The sequence below is a fragment of the Coloeus monedula genome (genome assembly GCF_965178545.1).
Source record: "Coloeus monedula genome assembly, chromosome: 14".
NCBI lineage: Eukaryota > Metazoa > Chordata > Aves > Passeriformes > Corvidae > Coloeus > Coloeus monedula.
This window is the reverse complement of record NC_138794.1, coordinates 14,292,574-14,308,766: the sequence shown is the minus strand read 5'-3', so window position 1 is coordinate 14,308,766 and position 16,193 is coordinate 14,292,574. Positions and strand designations below refer to the sequence as shown.

Genomic DNA, 16,193 nt, shown 5'->3' with positions numbered 1-16,193 from the left:
ATGGGATTTTTGTTGTTGTTTGTTGCAAGTGATGCAGATGTTCATTATCTTTTGTCTGCAGCATTTGGATTTCCTGTGATTATAAAATGGATATCTGTTCTTTAACTTCAGGGTAAAACAATCTTCTATAAAAAGTGCCTTAGGGTTTTTTTGCCTGAGATACCAGCACAAGCCAGACTAAAGGGATCAAAATATTGATCAGACATGTTAAACGATACAGCAGTGAACGATACAGCAGTGATATTTCTTGTACAAAGATGTGTATCTGATTTGTAACAAACCTATTGAAGCAGAATTGCCCTTCTTTCTATCTAATCAATGCTAGGTACATGTTAAGAATTTCACCTGAGCTGCAGGGCTCAAAATTTTTCTGACTTGAAAAGAAAAATGTGGCATATTTTGCTTGCAGGAAAGGCAAACCTCACTTTTAATTTCTTTGTGGATGTTGCCTGTCCCAGTGGAATGGCTGTGCAGTCTCAACACCCATTTCTTCAGAAGATAAGGTGAAACTTGGCAGACTTCTTTTGAGAGAGACAGCTCTTAGAAATCACAAGATCTGACCAATTTTCTTGTCAGATGATGCTGAAATGGAGGCTATTGAGGCTGTTACTGATCATGCCCTATTAATTCTTGGACCAAGAGCACTAATATTTACTTATTGTTTATTAAAATGTTGTGCAGCACTGCAGTTTTTGTTACATCCATGGGGAATCCTTGAAATAATCATCTGCCTGTAAGCAGACAGAAGCACAGGAGAAAGATCATTGTGGGAGTTGGAACAAAGGGGGTTTTGCTTCTCAATACTGGTTGGACACACACAATGGTGTTTTATGGTATATTTAAATTCTGGAACACATCACCGTACAAGAGAAACTACCTACAATACTGGAGCAAGGAGTCATTTATTCAAGCCTTGATTTGTTTGTTGACACTAGAGAAATCACAGAATGTCTTTATTGTTGACAATGTGATATGTCCTCCTGGGAACTGATCAAAGTCCACCATTTGATTCATTCAATAATTAAACAGCTTCAAAAAATTACTTTAGGCTCCAGAAACTTAAACTATATTTGACCAAGAGCTAAGGTTTCTTTTAATGTCGCAATGAAAAATGGTGACTCTGACTTTCCTGTCTTCTCTTTTGTGCCTGTTGTCCCTAACTGGGTGTGGTATCTGACAGCTTCCTCTAGCCCTGCCATTCCTGCTTAGACCTTCAATGGTATTTGCTACAAACATTTCAGCCTTGCAGTACATTTCTCTTCCACCTTAGGCCTCACCATATTTAAAGTAATGTATTCAAAAATTCATTGTCAGGCATAGAAGTATAATTTCAGTTCAAATTAAGTATCTTAGTATTAGAGATTGATACAGTAAGAGTTGCTTAGAGTTTCTGGTTTGTATGAGTGATTCTCATTCTACTGTTTGCTTTCTGCCTTTTCTTAAATAGTGCTGGAGACCAGTGATACCTTGAAGACTTATCTGCAGCCTTTTCAATCCAGCCATGGCCACTGCTCCCCATGTAGCAAGAGTTTTGATAAATAGTCACTGCATTAGTGTGGCTCTGTACTCACTGCAGCCTCCATGTCATCTGCTTTGTGAAGCATGTCTGTCCTCTTGAAAGGTCTCCCTTTACATTCTGGATCTCCAAGCCATTATTTTATCCTAATCTTTGGGAAATTACAGCAAAAATCAGACATGGTGTCGGGATTGAATTCTGCATTAAAAGTAGAAGTTGGGCACAGATAACATAAGCCCATTTTCCTATACTAATGATTCGCAAATGATGATATCTGCCTGATGATGAGCAACAGTGTCAGCTGTCTACACACATGCTAATGGAAAAGCCGGAGTAGCAGGAAACCATCTCACCTCTAAAGGTATATAAAAATATTTTCATAAACAAGACCACTTGCTTTTTCCTCTTGCATGATAAAAGTTTATGAAATCATGTGGAGGTTTATGGGAGAAAAAAATGTGCACTTCATTAAAGAAAAGTGAGTGACTGAAATGAAAGCATTACCAAGCATAGTATTTCAGAAAGGTTGTGGAAGTATAAGAACAAGTAAATAGGTCTTTTTCAGAGAAACGTGTGTTGATCTGGGAGTTCTTACCTCCAGCCATTCCAGGAATTGTGCTATCTCCTGTCCTACATAGCGTGTGTTCCGTACGGCGATGGGATAGTGCTGGTGAGCCAGTATAACCCAGTCTGCAATGATCACGTTCATTTGTTTATCCTGAGACTTCAGAGCTGCTGCCATTTTCCAAATCCAACTTTCTAATATCCCATCCACCTGTTGTAATTGAAGAAAACCCCCAAACGATGAGAAAACCATTGTTATGGGAAAGCAATATTTCTTGTGAAAAGCATAAGGAAACAAAAAAATGTAATATGAACAGGAAGGGATTAATGCTGGTAACTGGATTTTAGGGGCTTTGGCCTGCTTCAGTGATGAGAATCTTCAGGTTTTGGTGGACCAAAAAAATTAAGAGTCAATATAATAAGTGTATAATAGTGTATGTTTTGTAATATGAACTCTTATCAGTGAAAATGATGTCCCCAAAGACTTTAACTCATCTGGAGATAACTGGTAGTACTGGTTAAAAAGAAAGACAGAAATGCCCAAAAAAAGTCTGATAGAGCAGCTATCCCTGTAAGTATAAATTAAAATAATCGGAGAAGGGAAGCTGGAGGATTGCAGACCAGCAGACATTTGTCATCTCTAGCCATTCCATTTTGAGAGCTTTTTTTGAGCTATTATTTTTTGAATACCTGGTTACAATTTTCTTGCATCAAAGCATGTTTCTGATTCGATGGACTAGAATTATTATTTAATCTATCAGATTTAATTGTTATTCTAGTTGTATGTATTTCCTAAATTGATAAAATATCCTTATCTCTTCTAGTGTAACAGAATTTGGGAGTCTCAGGTCTGGGTTTCCACACACACTCCTCCAAGAGCCCAACACCTCTGCAAATTACATTAATATGAATGATGAACTTCAGTGGCAGCAGCTTCAGGTCTGTGGTTTGAGGAGGTTGTAGGTTTTGAACAGATTTTTCTTTGCTAGGCTTGGCTCTTATTTGCTAAGGGACTTCTGTGCATTACGGGGGGTGTTCACAGCTCCTCTGCATATTTGCAGATGTGCAAGAAAGATCCATTGTGCCACCTTATGTGATTCCATCGGTTCTATGAGAATTCAAGGATCTGTTAAAATTACTTAATTTCTTATCCTGCCTTTTCTTTTGTTTCTTTTTCAACCAAGAAGCTGATGACAAGTCACTCTTAGTATTGGTATGCTTTTGAGAAAGGTTTTTTCATGGTGAATTGGTTTTTTACAGTTTAACTGGAAGGAGTTCAGTGATAATTCATTGATGTTGAAGGCTTCGCTTTCAACTGAAGGGGCTTGTGAAGAAGTTCTTTTTAAAGGTGCATCTCTGAGAAAGATGTGGGGATATTGCGGGCACTTTTCATGAAGTCTGTAAATATCTGGCAGGGAACCTATCAGAGAAATGAAACTCTGTATTCAGCTCTCCAGGGCATAGCACATTAATTCAGCTACTTGTTCAAGCTCTGCTAGCTTTAAACCAGGGCTGAATTTAATCCTTGGCACAGGAGTCCCATGTGAAAAATTGCTCATAGACTGTTCCTTCAGAATCTGTTGGGAATATCCACTTTGTATTATTTCTAGCCATGATAGCTACCAGTGAAATCTATCATCTTTGTATCACAACCTTACTTCTGATGTTACTTCTGTAGCATAATGAGAAGGAAATAAAATCAGATTTAATTTGAATTAAAAATAAAATGTGAGTTCATACCGACCAGCCATGGACTATCATCACCAGAGGAAGAGAGGCATTGAAACTGCATTTGTCAAGAGTCTCCAACTGATTAACAAAAATCTGGCAGCTGCTTTCAGTTGTATCTGTATAGAGTCTAAATTTGGTTTCTAAGTTTTGCTGATCTTTCTTTGTCGTAGTGTGTTCACTCTGTGATCCCAGTGCCTCTGAAATGAAATTTGTGACAACAGTCATAACAGGAAGGAGTTGAAAACCTGGAGAAGTTAGTAGTGCAAAACAAAAAAAAACCGAGTAAATGAGTAAGCTTGGAACTCTTCCTATGTATAATTGTTGCCTGCTCCAGGTGGGCCTAAGCTGTACATTTTGGGTCAAAAAGTGATCTCTTTCAAAGTCTGAGATGGTTCAGATGTGCCTCTGAGTCCCTCTATGTGAACAATAGCAGTTACACAGGAATAGTGATCTGATTGCTATGGGCCTTTGTAGAATGCATAAGGATTGTAAAACCACAGTACAGGTGTTGTGCCTTCACCATGTGCATGCACAGACAGGCACATTCAGAGGCTCTTAACTCTGCAGAGCATTTCTGCTAATGTGCATTTGCTCGTAATTGCTGAGCAAGCATCATTACACTAAAATAACCATTTTATTGAGGGTTATAACTGCTTAGAGACCTGGGCAACTGCTTAAAACTATTAGACCACATCATAATTTTTTTTTTCTCTGAAAAGGAAAGATGAAATGTTGCTCTTTTAGCTGTAATATTTTTGATGATTTTGTTTTTAGGTAAAATAGCTTGGTGCATTTTAGGACAGCATTTTCAGAAATGTCTGTTAAGTAAGAAAGTGTGAACTGTGGTTTTATGACATGAGTTTAGAAGGAAAAACATAAATGTAGAGCAGCTGCTGAAAAATAGAGTAAAATAAAGCAGAAGCTTACAAAAAGCCACTTGTGACATGCAAACCTTTCTAGTGAGACTTCAGACTATTTATTTAGCTGAAAAAAACCCATGCAATAAATTATTATTTAAGCTAGAAAAAATGGGGTTTAGTAGAAGAGATGTTAAGGTGTGATGAGCTAGACAAGAGAGGTTACAGTTTCTCACATTGGAAACACTCAGAGTGCAGAGATTTTATTAATGGAATTCCTTGGGGACAGTTTTTTGGCTAATCTTGTTTTAGTATTTCCATTAAAGAAGCAGCAGGAAAGGTACAAGACTAACAAAACATGGGAGGCCCTTGCTGATACTGAGAAGACCAAACCATTGAGCGTTAAGAGCTAGATGACACCTTGAAAATACAGCAAGAGAAACAGGTAGAAATCTCCTACTGAAGTGCAAGGTCATACAGTTGATAGGAATTTGTCTATAAATGGGGCTCATAAATTGGAAGTGACACAAAGATAAAAAAACTTGACTGAAGTAATCAATAACAAAACTGACCATGAGTCACTGCTACTATTTGACTGTGAGAAAGGAAAGTATAATTCCAAGATGCATTAGGCTAGATGGTTTTGGTAGGAAGAGAGGATATCAGTTGTAAGTAAAGGCAGTTGTTAACCACATCCAGAATAGTGTGCATAGCTCTTGTTGCCAGGTGCATCTCTGAGAAAGATGTGGGGATATTGTGGGCACTTCTCAAGAAGTCTGTAAATATCTGGCAATGAATATATCAGATAAATAAAACTGGTAGTTTCATTTCAGATTAAATTGGTGGTTTAGGTGCCCCCAATTCCATCTGCAACAGCTGCTCACCAGCACCACTGAAATGGTCAGGGAGGAAGCTTTTGTTTTAGTTAGACCCAACAAGTCATGAAATATTATTGGAGGTGAAAATCAAATATTTTATTCAATGAGAAGTTAAAATTATCTGTGTTGGAACAGATCTGAAATTAGTTAAATTTTAGTTATTTTTCTTGCATGGAAGTTCCTTAATAAAACATTAATATCAGAAAGATTGTATTTTGTCTTCTAAGTCAGCTTATTTTTATTCTTTATCTTTTTTTTTATATATACATCACAACTCCTATGTCTATAGATGTTTTTAGAAAATACCTAAAATCATAGACTATTCATTTCTGTATTGTATCTGCAAATCTATCCTGGGGTTTTGTGATATTGTTGTCCTAATGAGATTTGGGTAGTTTACAAGGAACTTGTGATACATTTACAATGGAGTCTTTAACCTGCAAACATATTTTGTGACATGAAATCCCTGTGTTTAAATATTTGCAGTAGTAGCATCTTGTGATGCACAATACAAAGAACCCTAATGTGGAAGTATGCTGGATTTAGATTTTTGCCACAACAGTCTTGTTACAAACATTATTCAAGGTTTAATTTCAGTGTAATGATAAGACATGATAAAACAGCATATTTAGTTTGTTTAAGTGCATGGCAATTCTGGCAAGAAAACTCCTACAGTGACCTGCACTGGATGTGCAATGCTTTATATTTGTTGCAAATAATTGTTCATTCAAAGTAACTCCAGGCAATGTTGTTTCATAGCTGGGAAACATTTGTGAAGGAATTTGTTCAGCCTTGTACAAGAGTTGGAATTGAAAAAGCTTCAAAGTTACAGAAGGTTTGGTTGATAAAATTCGTAGCTTCAGTGTCGCACATTTTCCTCTCAGGCCACTTTTAACTCTCATAGGACTAAGTCTGATCATTTCTCTCTTACAATGTCCACTTAAGAGAATTTCTGTTGAATTTTTTTTTTTCTCTTGCAGAGGACTTAGTTTCTGAAGTAAGTAATATCAGGAAAGGGTGAATCTACATAAAGAACTGAAAATTAGAAAGAGCTTTAATGATGTTGATATTCTCAGTGTCTGGTTTATTCAGCCTTTGGTGAGTAGTCTCTACACAAAAATAAGCATTGTGTTCTATTTTTAGCACAAAAAGAAAAACAAAAAAAGAAGTAACTTGTGCCTGTTCCATTGTACACATCCTTTCTTTGTTTAATGCCTTGTTTTCATTTTCTTTTTGCTCTCTCAGTGTTTGTGCAATGTAAGGCGCTTTGTCACTCTGTACTGTTTGTACATACTACAGAAAACCACTCTGATAAAGAGCTGTTTTCTTTAGACACTGGCTGGAAAGTGCTGCAGTGCTTTAATGGCTGAGCATTGGTTTGCTGGTATATCTGGTAGAGGGGATTAAAAATACTGCTTGAACAACTTCTTGGCTGTCAAAAGTTAAAAGTTCCTGTAGGATCTGTTTCCTAGGAACTGCTTTAGTCTGTTAATCTGTGTAGTGACTTGGAGAAGGAAATAGTGTCTGAAGAGCCTGGCTTCCACAACAGACTCTTGCTGAAAGTGTCGTACTGGTGACTCAGTGACATGGCTGCAGGGAACTGGGAAGTTTCATAGGTCAGTTTGCAAAAACAACACAATTAAACTGCTAAAGATTTTTTTCATGGTAATTACAGTTAAGCATGCAGAGATCTTTCTGAGCCTCCAAAGAGTTTTGCTTTGGAAAAATACCAGGTGAGCGGGTTGCCAACTTAATATCCTTTTTCTCAGAACATCCCACTCTAACATGAATTCTTTCAGCAAAGCCACACTGATCCATGTGCTTCCACAAATTACCTTCCCACAGGGCAGTGCAGTAATCACAAGCAAGAAAAGTTATTGTGAATTCTTGACACCCCGAAGGAGGTTCAGCCCTTTCCTTTTACTTTGTATTAGTGATTTTTCTGTCAGGTGCAGTAAAGACTGAAGGCTGGGTTTGTAAATACTACTTCACTGCAACATGGCCACTTCTTGTAAAATGTTTTGGAGTTAGTTTTGGGCAGACAAACCATAGCACTTTTAGATTTGACCTGAGATAATAATTTTCTTACTGAAAAGTAAAATGAAGAGAGATTCCCAGCTGAACAAAATAAGCAGGTTAATCCAGAAGACTGACTTGGATTAAATCACCCCAAAAGATAAGAAGGTGTTCCTAACTATAGAATTTTGGAGTCGGTTCTGAAATTTCCAGATGTGATAGTAATGCTTTAAACTTGTTAATGAAAATTCTAGTGGAAACTAGACAAAGGTCTAGGTTCTGTCCAGGGTTTGAAACAGTAAATATCCTATGCTTTTCTGCAGGAGAGGTCCACAATCTAAATATGTTTCTATATTTTGTCTGATTAGGTATAAAAATACAGCTACAAAATATCTGCTTCATAGTACAAAAATTACCTAAACGTGTGACAGTAATGAGGATGGTATGAACAAAGTATGGTAGAACTATCTAATGTTAAGAGAAAAACTGTATTATTTGCCATGTCATACACTTTAAATTCATCTTACAGTATAGCATAAAGATTTTGAGTAAAATTGGCATTTCCAAGTAAGGAAAGCAGCTTAAGAAAAATAATGTTCAGTATCCTTCTTCCTGTCATGGAACCAGGAATGAAGAGGATATTTCAGTGGCACTCACCTAATCCTTAGGCAATTGAAAAATTAATGAAGTAAATCTGAACAGAAGTTAAAACTTGGGCTGCTGGTGTGTTAAGGATACATAAAAATCACACACATCAGCATGTGAACACATGCCACTATTTCCAGGTCCTGGCTGTCTTGTGACCTGAGCAGCAGCCTCCATTCGTGTTCATGAGTGGATTTGTCTGAGCCCTAAAAAACCTCCTGCATCTTTTGGATGGCTTTTCCTACTTACATGGAAATGTTTCCAAAAGAGTACTTATGTACTGTGATCATATTTTAATGTCACCAGTATCCAACACATTTCAGAAACAAGTGACACAACTATTCCCCACAACCAGAGAATTCTATTGTGAAACCGAGCAAAGACAGTGATGTGTTAATGATTTTTGTTTGTGCCATGGGAAGTGGAATATATCACAGATCCCCGCAAGATTCGTTTTTATCACTTAAAAGAAGAGCTAATGTCTCAGCAGTGTTCAAGTCTCTCAATTTAACAAATACTTCTTGTAGAGCTTTTCTTTTTAGTTGATTTTTATTGTTCCTGTCAGTTCAAGGTTTTGGGATGTCATAGACTAACAGTTGATAATTCCATCTCATGTAGTTCTTAGGGGAGAACTCTAAAACACGCATTTGGGGGGGGGTGGGGGGTGGGGGGTGGGATGGGAGTGTGGGAGAGGGGATCCTGAGCCTTTTTGGTTGCTCCAGAGTCTCAGGAAAGACAAAGCAGTGAAAACTAAGGCGTGTTGTGTTTAAATTTTTCATATCCTCATGTAGTTCCTTTGTATTTTCACTCTCCTTAACTTGCTCACCTTGCCAAATGAAAAGTAGGTAAAGTAGGTATCACTTAACAAAGAATGAATGAAAAAAAAGCAAGAAAAAGCTATGACAATTGGATTAAACATTAGCAGGTCTGTTTAGAAAAAGACCTTTTGAAAAAAGGTTCCCTTTCTCTTCAAGTTTAAATGAATTATGAGATTGGATATGAATAGGTATTGGATGAATAATATTTCTCTATCTGAAAAGTATAATAGTTTTCTGAGCTGTCATTTCTTGTTTCTTTTGTCCAATGTGCATGCAGGCATGCCAAAGGTAAGTTAAACTTACCATGAGTGTAGTTTGTACCCAAAGAGCCACAAAGGAGAGTAGAGATGATTACCTAAGTGTTGTTAGCCCTCTGATAACACACTTTTAACCCTCTGTTAAAAGGTTTTCCTCTTGGAAAGTCCAAGAGGAGAGCACATAAAATTGCACCTTTCATACTGACTGTCTTCTCTCTGTGTGTCCTGGCTTTCAAACCATCCAGACAGTGCTACTAGCAGTGGGTCTTGAAACTAGAGAAGGATGTGTCTGGAAAGAGGCCAATCCAAAATTCACTGGAGCTGGTACTGAGGTACTGAGCACGATGAAACCAGCAGTGCCCCTTGAGAGCTCAGCTGCTGCCCCAGCAGAACAATGCATCCGAATCTTTCTCCTCACTTGAAAAGTGCAGGAGGAGGCATCAGCCACACAACTCACATTGTTTGTGGAGTAATAGACACACTGTCCTCTTAATTGTCTCATCTAAAGCGAAATCCTTCTAAATATGAGCCTTTGCTCATTTGTATAATGCAGAAATGCTAAATTGAGATCAGTGCCCCAGTGCTTTAATCTGACCTAATCTGAATTTTCTTAACCAAAATCCTGGATAATGAAATGATTCTCCTTGAGACATGCAGTTAACCTGTGGAATTCCTCACTGGGTGTGATGTGGGAATGAAGCATTTATATAAGGCTAGTTGGAAACTGGGAGTGTCTAAGAGAAATTCAGTGAGGATTACTGATCACATAAACATCTCTGCTTAGTCAGGAGTTCTGGGAGCTGGAAGTGATTGTTGACTTGGGGGAAGTGCTGTGTGTCTAAACTTTGCCTGCAGAGTGTGCACCTTCTTTTGGCAACCACTCCTGGGGGTTGAACTGGAAGGGCTTGGGTTTCATCACTACAGCCACTCTTATGTTTGATGTAAGCTCTACCTGGCATTACTTTTGACTTAGATTTTGGCAGGTTCTTAAAACAGAAACAACTTGTGAAAAATAACAACTTTTGGAAAACGTGTCCGTTGAAAACTTTTCATTCCTTTTCACATCCAAATTATCAGTGTCAATAGTTGCTGTTCAGAATTATTAATTATCTGGAAATAGTTGTTAGTTGAAAGTAATTAAAAATTAAAATTTTTCCACTTCCAAGAAACCTGTGTCTTAGAGGAAATATAGGGAGAATTTTAAAGGAGATGCTCTTGGGAGCTATATTTTGCTTCAATCACCTTCTCCTCCCTTTCTTCTTGTCTCCTTTTCTCTTGATTCTCCAATACGTTCCTGTTTTTTTTCCATTGTGTCATTTGATTTTTTTAATAATTATTTTTTTAAATAGAATTGTTTTGTTTTACTGTTTTTGTCTGAAAGCCTTAGTTAAACCAAAATAACTGAGGGGAAATCCTGTTTTTGCAGCAAATAAGAGCTTTTTGCTTTGACAATCACTAGGTGTGTTCATCTAAGCAAGAGTTTGATGGTTTCACTGCTGCGGTATTAAAAGGCTTTGATCATTTTAAGTGTATCCTGAATTTCTCCAAACTGATCTTTTACAGTAGATGCCTGTAGATATTTCTTCTAAAACCTCTGCAGTGCACACTATTACAATAACAAAAATTATTTCCATGCAATTCTGTCTAGAAATTAGACTTTTTATCAAATATTGAATGAATTTGTTTTAAAATTAAACTCTTTAAGAGGAATAAGAATTTACTGGGGATGTATTTTAAGTAGATTCTGCATATAGAACTAGTCTTGAGAACTTTTGTTAATGCTGTCATGCAATTTTTGTTGCAAATTTCCTTGTTTTGATGAACTGAGCCCAGGGTATTATAACTGCCATCAGTTGAGCCATAGTTCACAAAGAATTTCTCAAGCAGATTTGTTTAGTACTCTAGTACAACCCTCTCTTTTAGTAAAAGGGGCCATGCAGCAGGATCCTACAAAGATTTGTCCATTTATGTTCGGGGTGAGCCATTTTTAAAATTGGCGAAGTTGTTGCTCAGCTCTGCACCCCTTTCCAGGAGTCCTGTGAAAACTATGACAGAAGATACTATTTTGTGGAATACTTGATACTATCTGCCTAGTACAATGCAAACTGTTACTGAAAGTGTTAACAGGATAGTAAACTTTCAATAGGAATTTTATCCCTTTTACCTGTGATGCTGGACACCTTTGCACACTGTGATTCCAATCATAGGGAAAATATGTATAAAATGATTAAAACTGCTTTTTAAAAGACATGATGCTAAGGTCCAGTGAGTTAGATGGCTAGACATGTGATTTGTGTCTCAGTCAAAGCCTTAAATCTCAATTTCAAGTGAAATAAAGCTGCCTCTTGGCAGCACTGCAAGGGCATGCAGTGCTGCAATTTTATCCTGTTACTGCAGTGACAGGGAGAATTCAGTTTCTGGGCCTCTGGCAGTATTTGAAGTTTGGGTGCAGAATTCCAAATTTGAGACAGGGAGAGAAAAAAATACTTGTTTTGTTTCCTGGTAACTTCAAAATTTGTAGGTTTTTAAGGTGTTCCAAGACCAAAACTCTGGAAACCAGTAGAAGTAAATATGTATTAGAGGGCAGCAAAGTAGTGCTATGTAATAGTATAATGATATGTTAGAGTATAATTTGGTTCATAATTGTCCATTATAGCTATGTAATTTATATAATTATCTTACATAGTGTTGTGTAAAGTGCATACACGCAGAGAAACGTGTATATTTATAAAAATATGTATACACAGTTGTTAAATACTATTTATAAATACGATGATGCTTGCATGCACTTGATAAAGCATATGACATTCCCCTCATTATTACAGCATTTAATGTGAGTGAAACATTACTTTGGGCATTTGTCTTAGAAGATTCAAGTGTTTAGTATTCAGAGACCATATACATAAAATAACAAGTTTCTAAATCTTTGCTGTGTATCTTCAGAGACCATATACATAACATAACAAGTTTCTAAATCTTTGCTGTGTATCTGGGCATTGCTGAGCATTTTTTCCAGGCCCAGAGCATGGTTCCTAATGCAGATGAAGGACATGTGAACCGAACAGCTGCAGTAGGTTGGATAATCTTCAAAATGCTTCAAGGCGTAAGTCAACCAATAGTTTTCAAGACTTTTTTTTTTCTAGATCATTCAGTATTGATATCTCTCTGACCAGATTTTTAGGGTGTCTCTAGTTAGATCTGTTATTTCAGTTCCTGTAGTCCTAGGAATCTGAATTTTGCAACAGTATGTCACATTGAAGGAAATTTTAATATTCATTTTCGGTTGAATTATTTTTTATTTATATGGGGGTTTTTTAGCAGTTGTAGACTGACATGAACCAAACTGGGAAGATTTAAGTTGATTTCCATATTTTGAACACAAAGAAATTGATGATGAAAATCACTGTGTTCCAAAGTGAACAACAGTATGATTGTTATGTATTTGATTTCTAGGACACCTGAAAGCACACAACTAAACTTATTGTGCTAAACCTATTGCAAAGCAATTGGGAAAATAAATGTATGATCTGTAAGTATTATTTGGAAATTTGGAATTCCAGATCCAAAAGGTGTCTCCCAATAGTTTGCACTAAGCAGGAGAGGACAGCAGAATGAACTGAAAGCCAGGGACAGATAAAGGGCTCTGCAGGGGTAGAACAACCCAGGGATCCTTCTATTCATGATGGTTTTGGTCTGTGAACAGAAAATATCAGTCTCCCAGTCAGTCAAACCCTTTTTGTGAATAACATGTTCCTGATGCTAAATACTATAGTAAGAAAAAAACTACTTACTATAGTAAAAAACTTACTATAGTAAGAAAAAATGTAAAAAAAAAACATTTTCTCCCCCCATTTGCATTGTTTTCCTATTTGGGAAGAGGTTTTATTTTATAACTAGTTTCCATAGCTGGAAATACAAACTTTCTTATTTCATCACCTGCCCTTGCTCATTCTCTTTAGACTTTCCAGCTTCACAAGGTTATGAATATCAGAAGAGAAATCATTCTCTGGAGTTCCTTTGATCTCTGCTTGTGATGTCTTGTTGATGAGAAATTTATCATAAACTAACTGAACTATGAATGAGTTGTTGAAATTTTTCACACATTAGATTTGCTGGTGGATGTTTAATGAAGCAGCCTTGTGTTCTGTCACCAGGAGCTGTTCAACAGAATCCAACAGGGCAGCATCATGAAAGTGTGCTGAGGCCATGTTTGCTTTGCAAAGCAAAATGGATCTGCTTTAGTGAAAAAACAACAAGCATGGACAATATTAAATTTTACAATAAGCTTGTGGTGTTTTTAAGTTTGAAGTATTAAACCTTTTCAAAAGGAGTGTCCATTTTATTAAGTGAGGTCTCAACTTCCAGGAGTAGAAATCTAGGGATTTTGATTGTGATATTTTCTGGGATTAAAACAGAAAAATCCTCCATAAACTTAAGGGTGAGGATGGAATCATTAAACAATGGATATATGAAATCTGACAGTCTGGAAAACACAAGCAAAGTCAAGAATTCAGGTGCCAGGTGCTGCAAGGGATGATGTTCAGAGTTGATCTCACAACAGCGAAGGTAACAGAAAACCTGCAAATTTCCCTTTGAAGAGATTAATTTAGAATATTGTGAGCAATGTGAAAAAGAAATGGATTTGTTTATGTTGTCTTGTTCTTCCTAAATGCTCATTTTTAGATTGAGCCTATCTATATTCTACTTGTGGTTTAAGATATTAATTTAACAAGACTTTTTGGACTCATGTAAATAATGCATGTAATGTACATATTAGTACAGGGGAGTAATTTCCCTAAATCTAATAACTGAGAGTTGTTATTTGCATTGTAGCTGTACGTAGAGGCCTGTTCAGGATAGGAGCCCCATTGTGGCAAATGCTACCAACCATCCAAGATTATGGGATCAGGTTTTTGTTCCCCTGAGAACTGAATCGATTTAGCAGAATTTTTTATAAATTTGGCTTGTGTCCTTTTCATGTCCTTAAGCTTAATTTCTGGGGTCTTTAATTATCTGTCCCTCTAAATCAAGTTTATAGTCTTAACTCTTTAAGTGTATAATCTTACATCTTTAAGATAATCATATGTGTTCTAGCTGGCATATTTGAGCTAATTTAAAAAACGATGCAAGACTGGACGTACCAAACCCCAGTGGGAGCAGGCATACATGACTGAGATTGGAGGCATTCAGAATCAGACATTATTGTTTCTCAAGGTGCTGGGTGCTGTGGGCGCTGAAGCTTTCCAGGGGATGAGGACCCCTGCTGAGGTTTGCTGTGCAGGGATGCTGTGCTGCCTCTTGTAGGGTGTTGTGACACCAAGCCTTGCCAGGCCGTGCACTGTCAGGCTTTGCTCTGTAGGTACATTAGACTCATGAAGATTTTGCTGGTGAGGGAGGAACCCCAGCTCCCAAGGCAGGGCCAAGGCCTGGTCCCAGGAGTTGTACATCCATGGAGGTGGTAACAGAAAATTCAGAGGACCCAATTCCCCATACCTGAGCAGTTCAGCCATGATTCTTGCACTCATTTGATTCAGTTCAATCAGCCAACATGTGAAAATGAATTTTTCTTTCTACTGGGTTAGTTTGTTGTTGGCTTAGCAAGCTAAAAAGACTCCTGCAGAAACTGCATAAGTCAGCGTAAGGAATAAGAAAAGAGATCACAGAACTGATCAGGCAAATTCTTCCGAAATCTCTGAATATGAAAATCAAATGGAAGCAGGGTGCATCTGAAGACTTAAGCAAAAGGTTTGTCACCCAAAGTAGTGATTGTAGACAAATTTACATTTTAATTTACTCAAGATTGTTCTGTGAAAAATAATACAGCCCACTTAAATCTTTTCTTATTTTTCTATTAGCATAAGAAAAGGTATCTATGAAAGTACCTGGAAGGCTGATTTTATAATCCCTGTATTCATTTGCCTAGCACAGAGTATGTAGCCTCAGAAGTTAAAAATTCTCCAAATAGTTACAGACCAATTGTATTTGGGCAACAATGTGAAACTTCATAGAAGTGGCTGAGAAAACCTAATGAGACGTTCCTCTGTAGTGCTTGAGAGCACAGCACAGCCAAAAAGCCTTGTGAATGCAGCGTGGGAGAAAGGAGAAGTTTGTTATCGGTCCAGAAATGGCCACCTCACATGCACAAGCCCAGAAGAGCCATCAGTGGCTCAGCAGAACAGCCAGATAGCCAGTTTTGCTGCTTGGTGAACAGCTGCCCTTGCTGAACATGGTAAACCTACAAAAAGCACCAGGGCAATGTCAGTGGCAGATTTTTCCAGCCCTTCTGTGCAAAGTTTGGGTGTGACACATAAAGGTGTCAAATAGCTGCATTAGGGCCCACAGTAGAAAAGGACAAGGCTGAACTGTGGGTTTGTTCCTGTAATTCTCTGGGCAGGGACACTCCACAGGGTGCAGCAACAGCTGGGTGCCACTGCAGATCAAAGCATTGTAACTCTGGTTCTCTGGGAATGGGGGGATACAGCAATTACTGGGGGGCTGGAAACCTGAGTGCACAACCATGGAGATTACCTTTCTGCATTGTTCTCTTAACTACTCGAGTCTGTCAAAAGCTGCTTTACCATATTGTGCATAGGTGGTGCACATAACACCATAGCTCATGCTTCTGACTTTGGTTGGCATGTTTTATCTAGAATCTGTCATATTTTATAGGACAAAGAAAGTGGAACTGCTATTCATATGCAAAAAATTAAAGACACAAAATGGGGGGGAATCTTGTGTAAAACAGTAGTTAAAGGTTCTTCCAGAGGGCTTCTTTCTTTTCAATTCACTTTGAGGTTTGAAAGCATCTTTTTTTTCCCTTTTTAAAAAAAACTTTTTTAACAAGAGAAACAAAACTTTTTGGATGCAGAGTTTCCTTTGTATATAAGAACCTAAATGTGCTTTAGAGTGTA

At 37.5% G+C, this 16,193-nt stretch overlaps 1 protein-coding gene across 1 annotated transcript in view; it reads right to left on the bottom strand.

The window, feature by feature from the left end:
• LIPC (lipase C, hepatic type) overlaps window positions 1-16,193 on the bottom strand; it is a gene marked incomplete at both ends in the record, with an annotated part of 50,162 nt that overhangs the window by 9,917 nt on the left and 24,052 nt on the right. Inside the window, 2 exons of the mRNA XM_082290543.1 lie at window positions 2,112-2,291; window positions 3,821-4,008. Of these exons, the coding sequence (XP_082146669.1) occupies window positions 2,112-2,291; window positions 3,821-4,008 (368 nt within the window). The remainder of the gene's footprint in view (window positions 1-2,111; window positions 2,292-3,820; window positions 4,009-16,193) is intronic.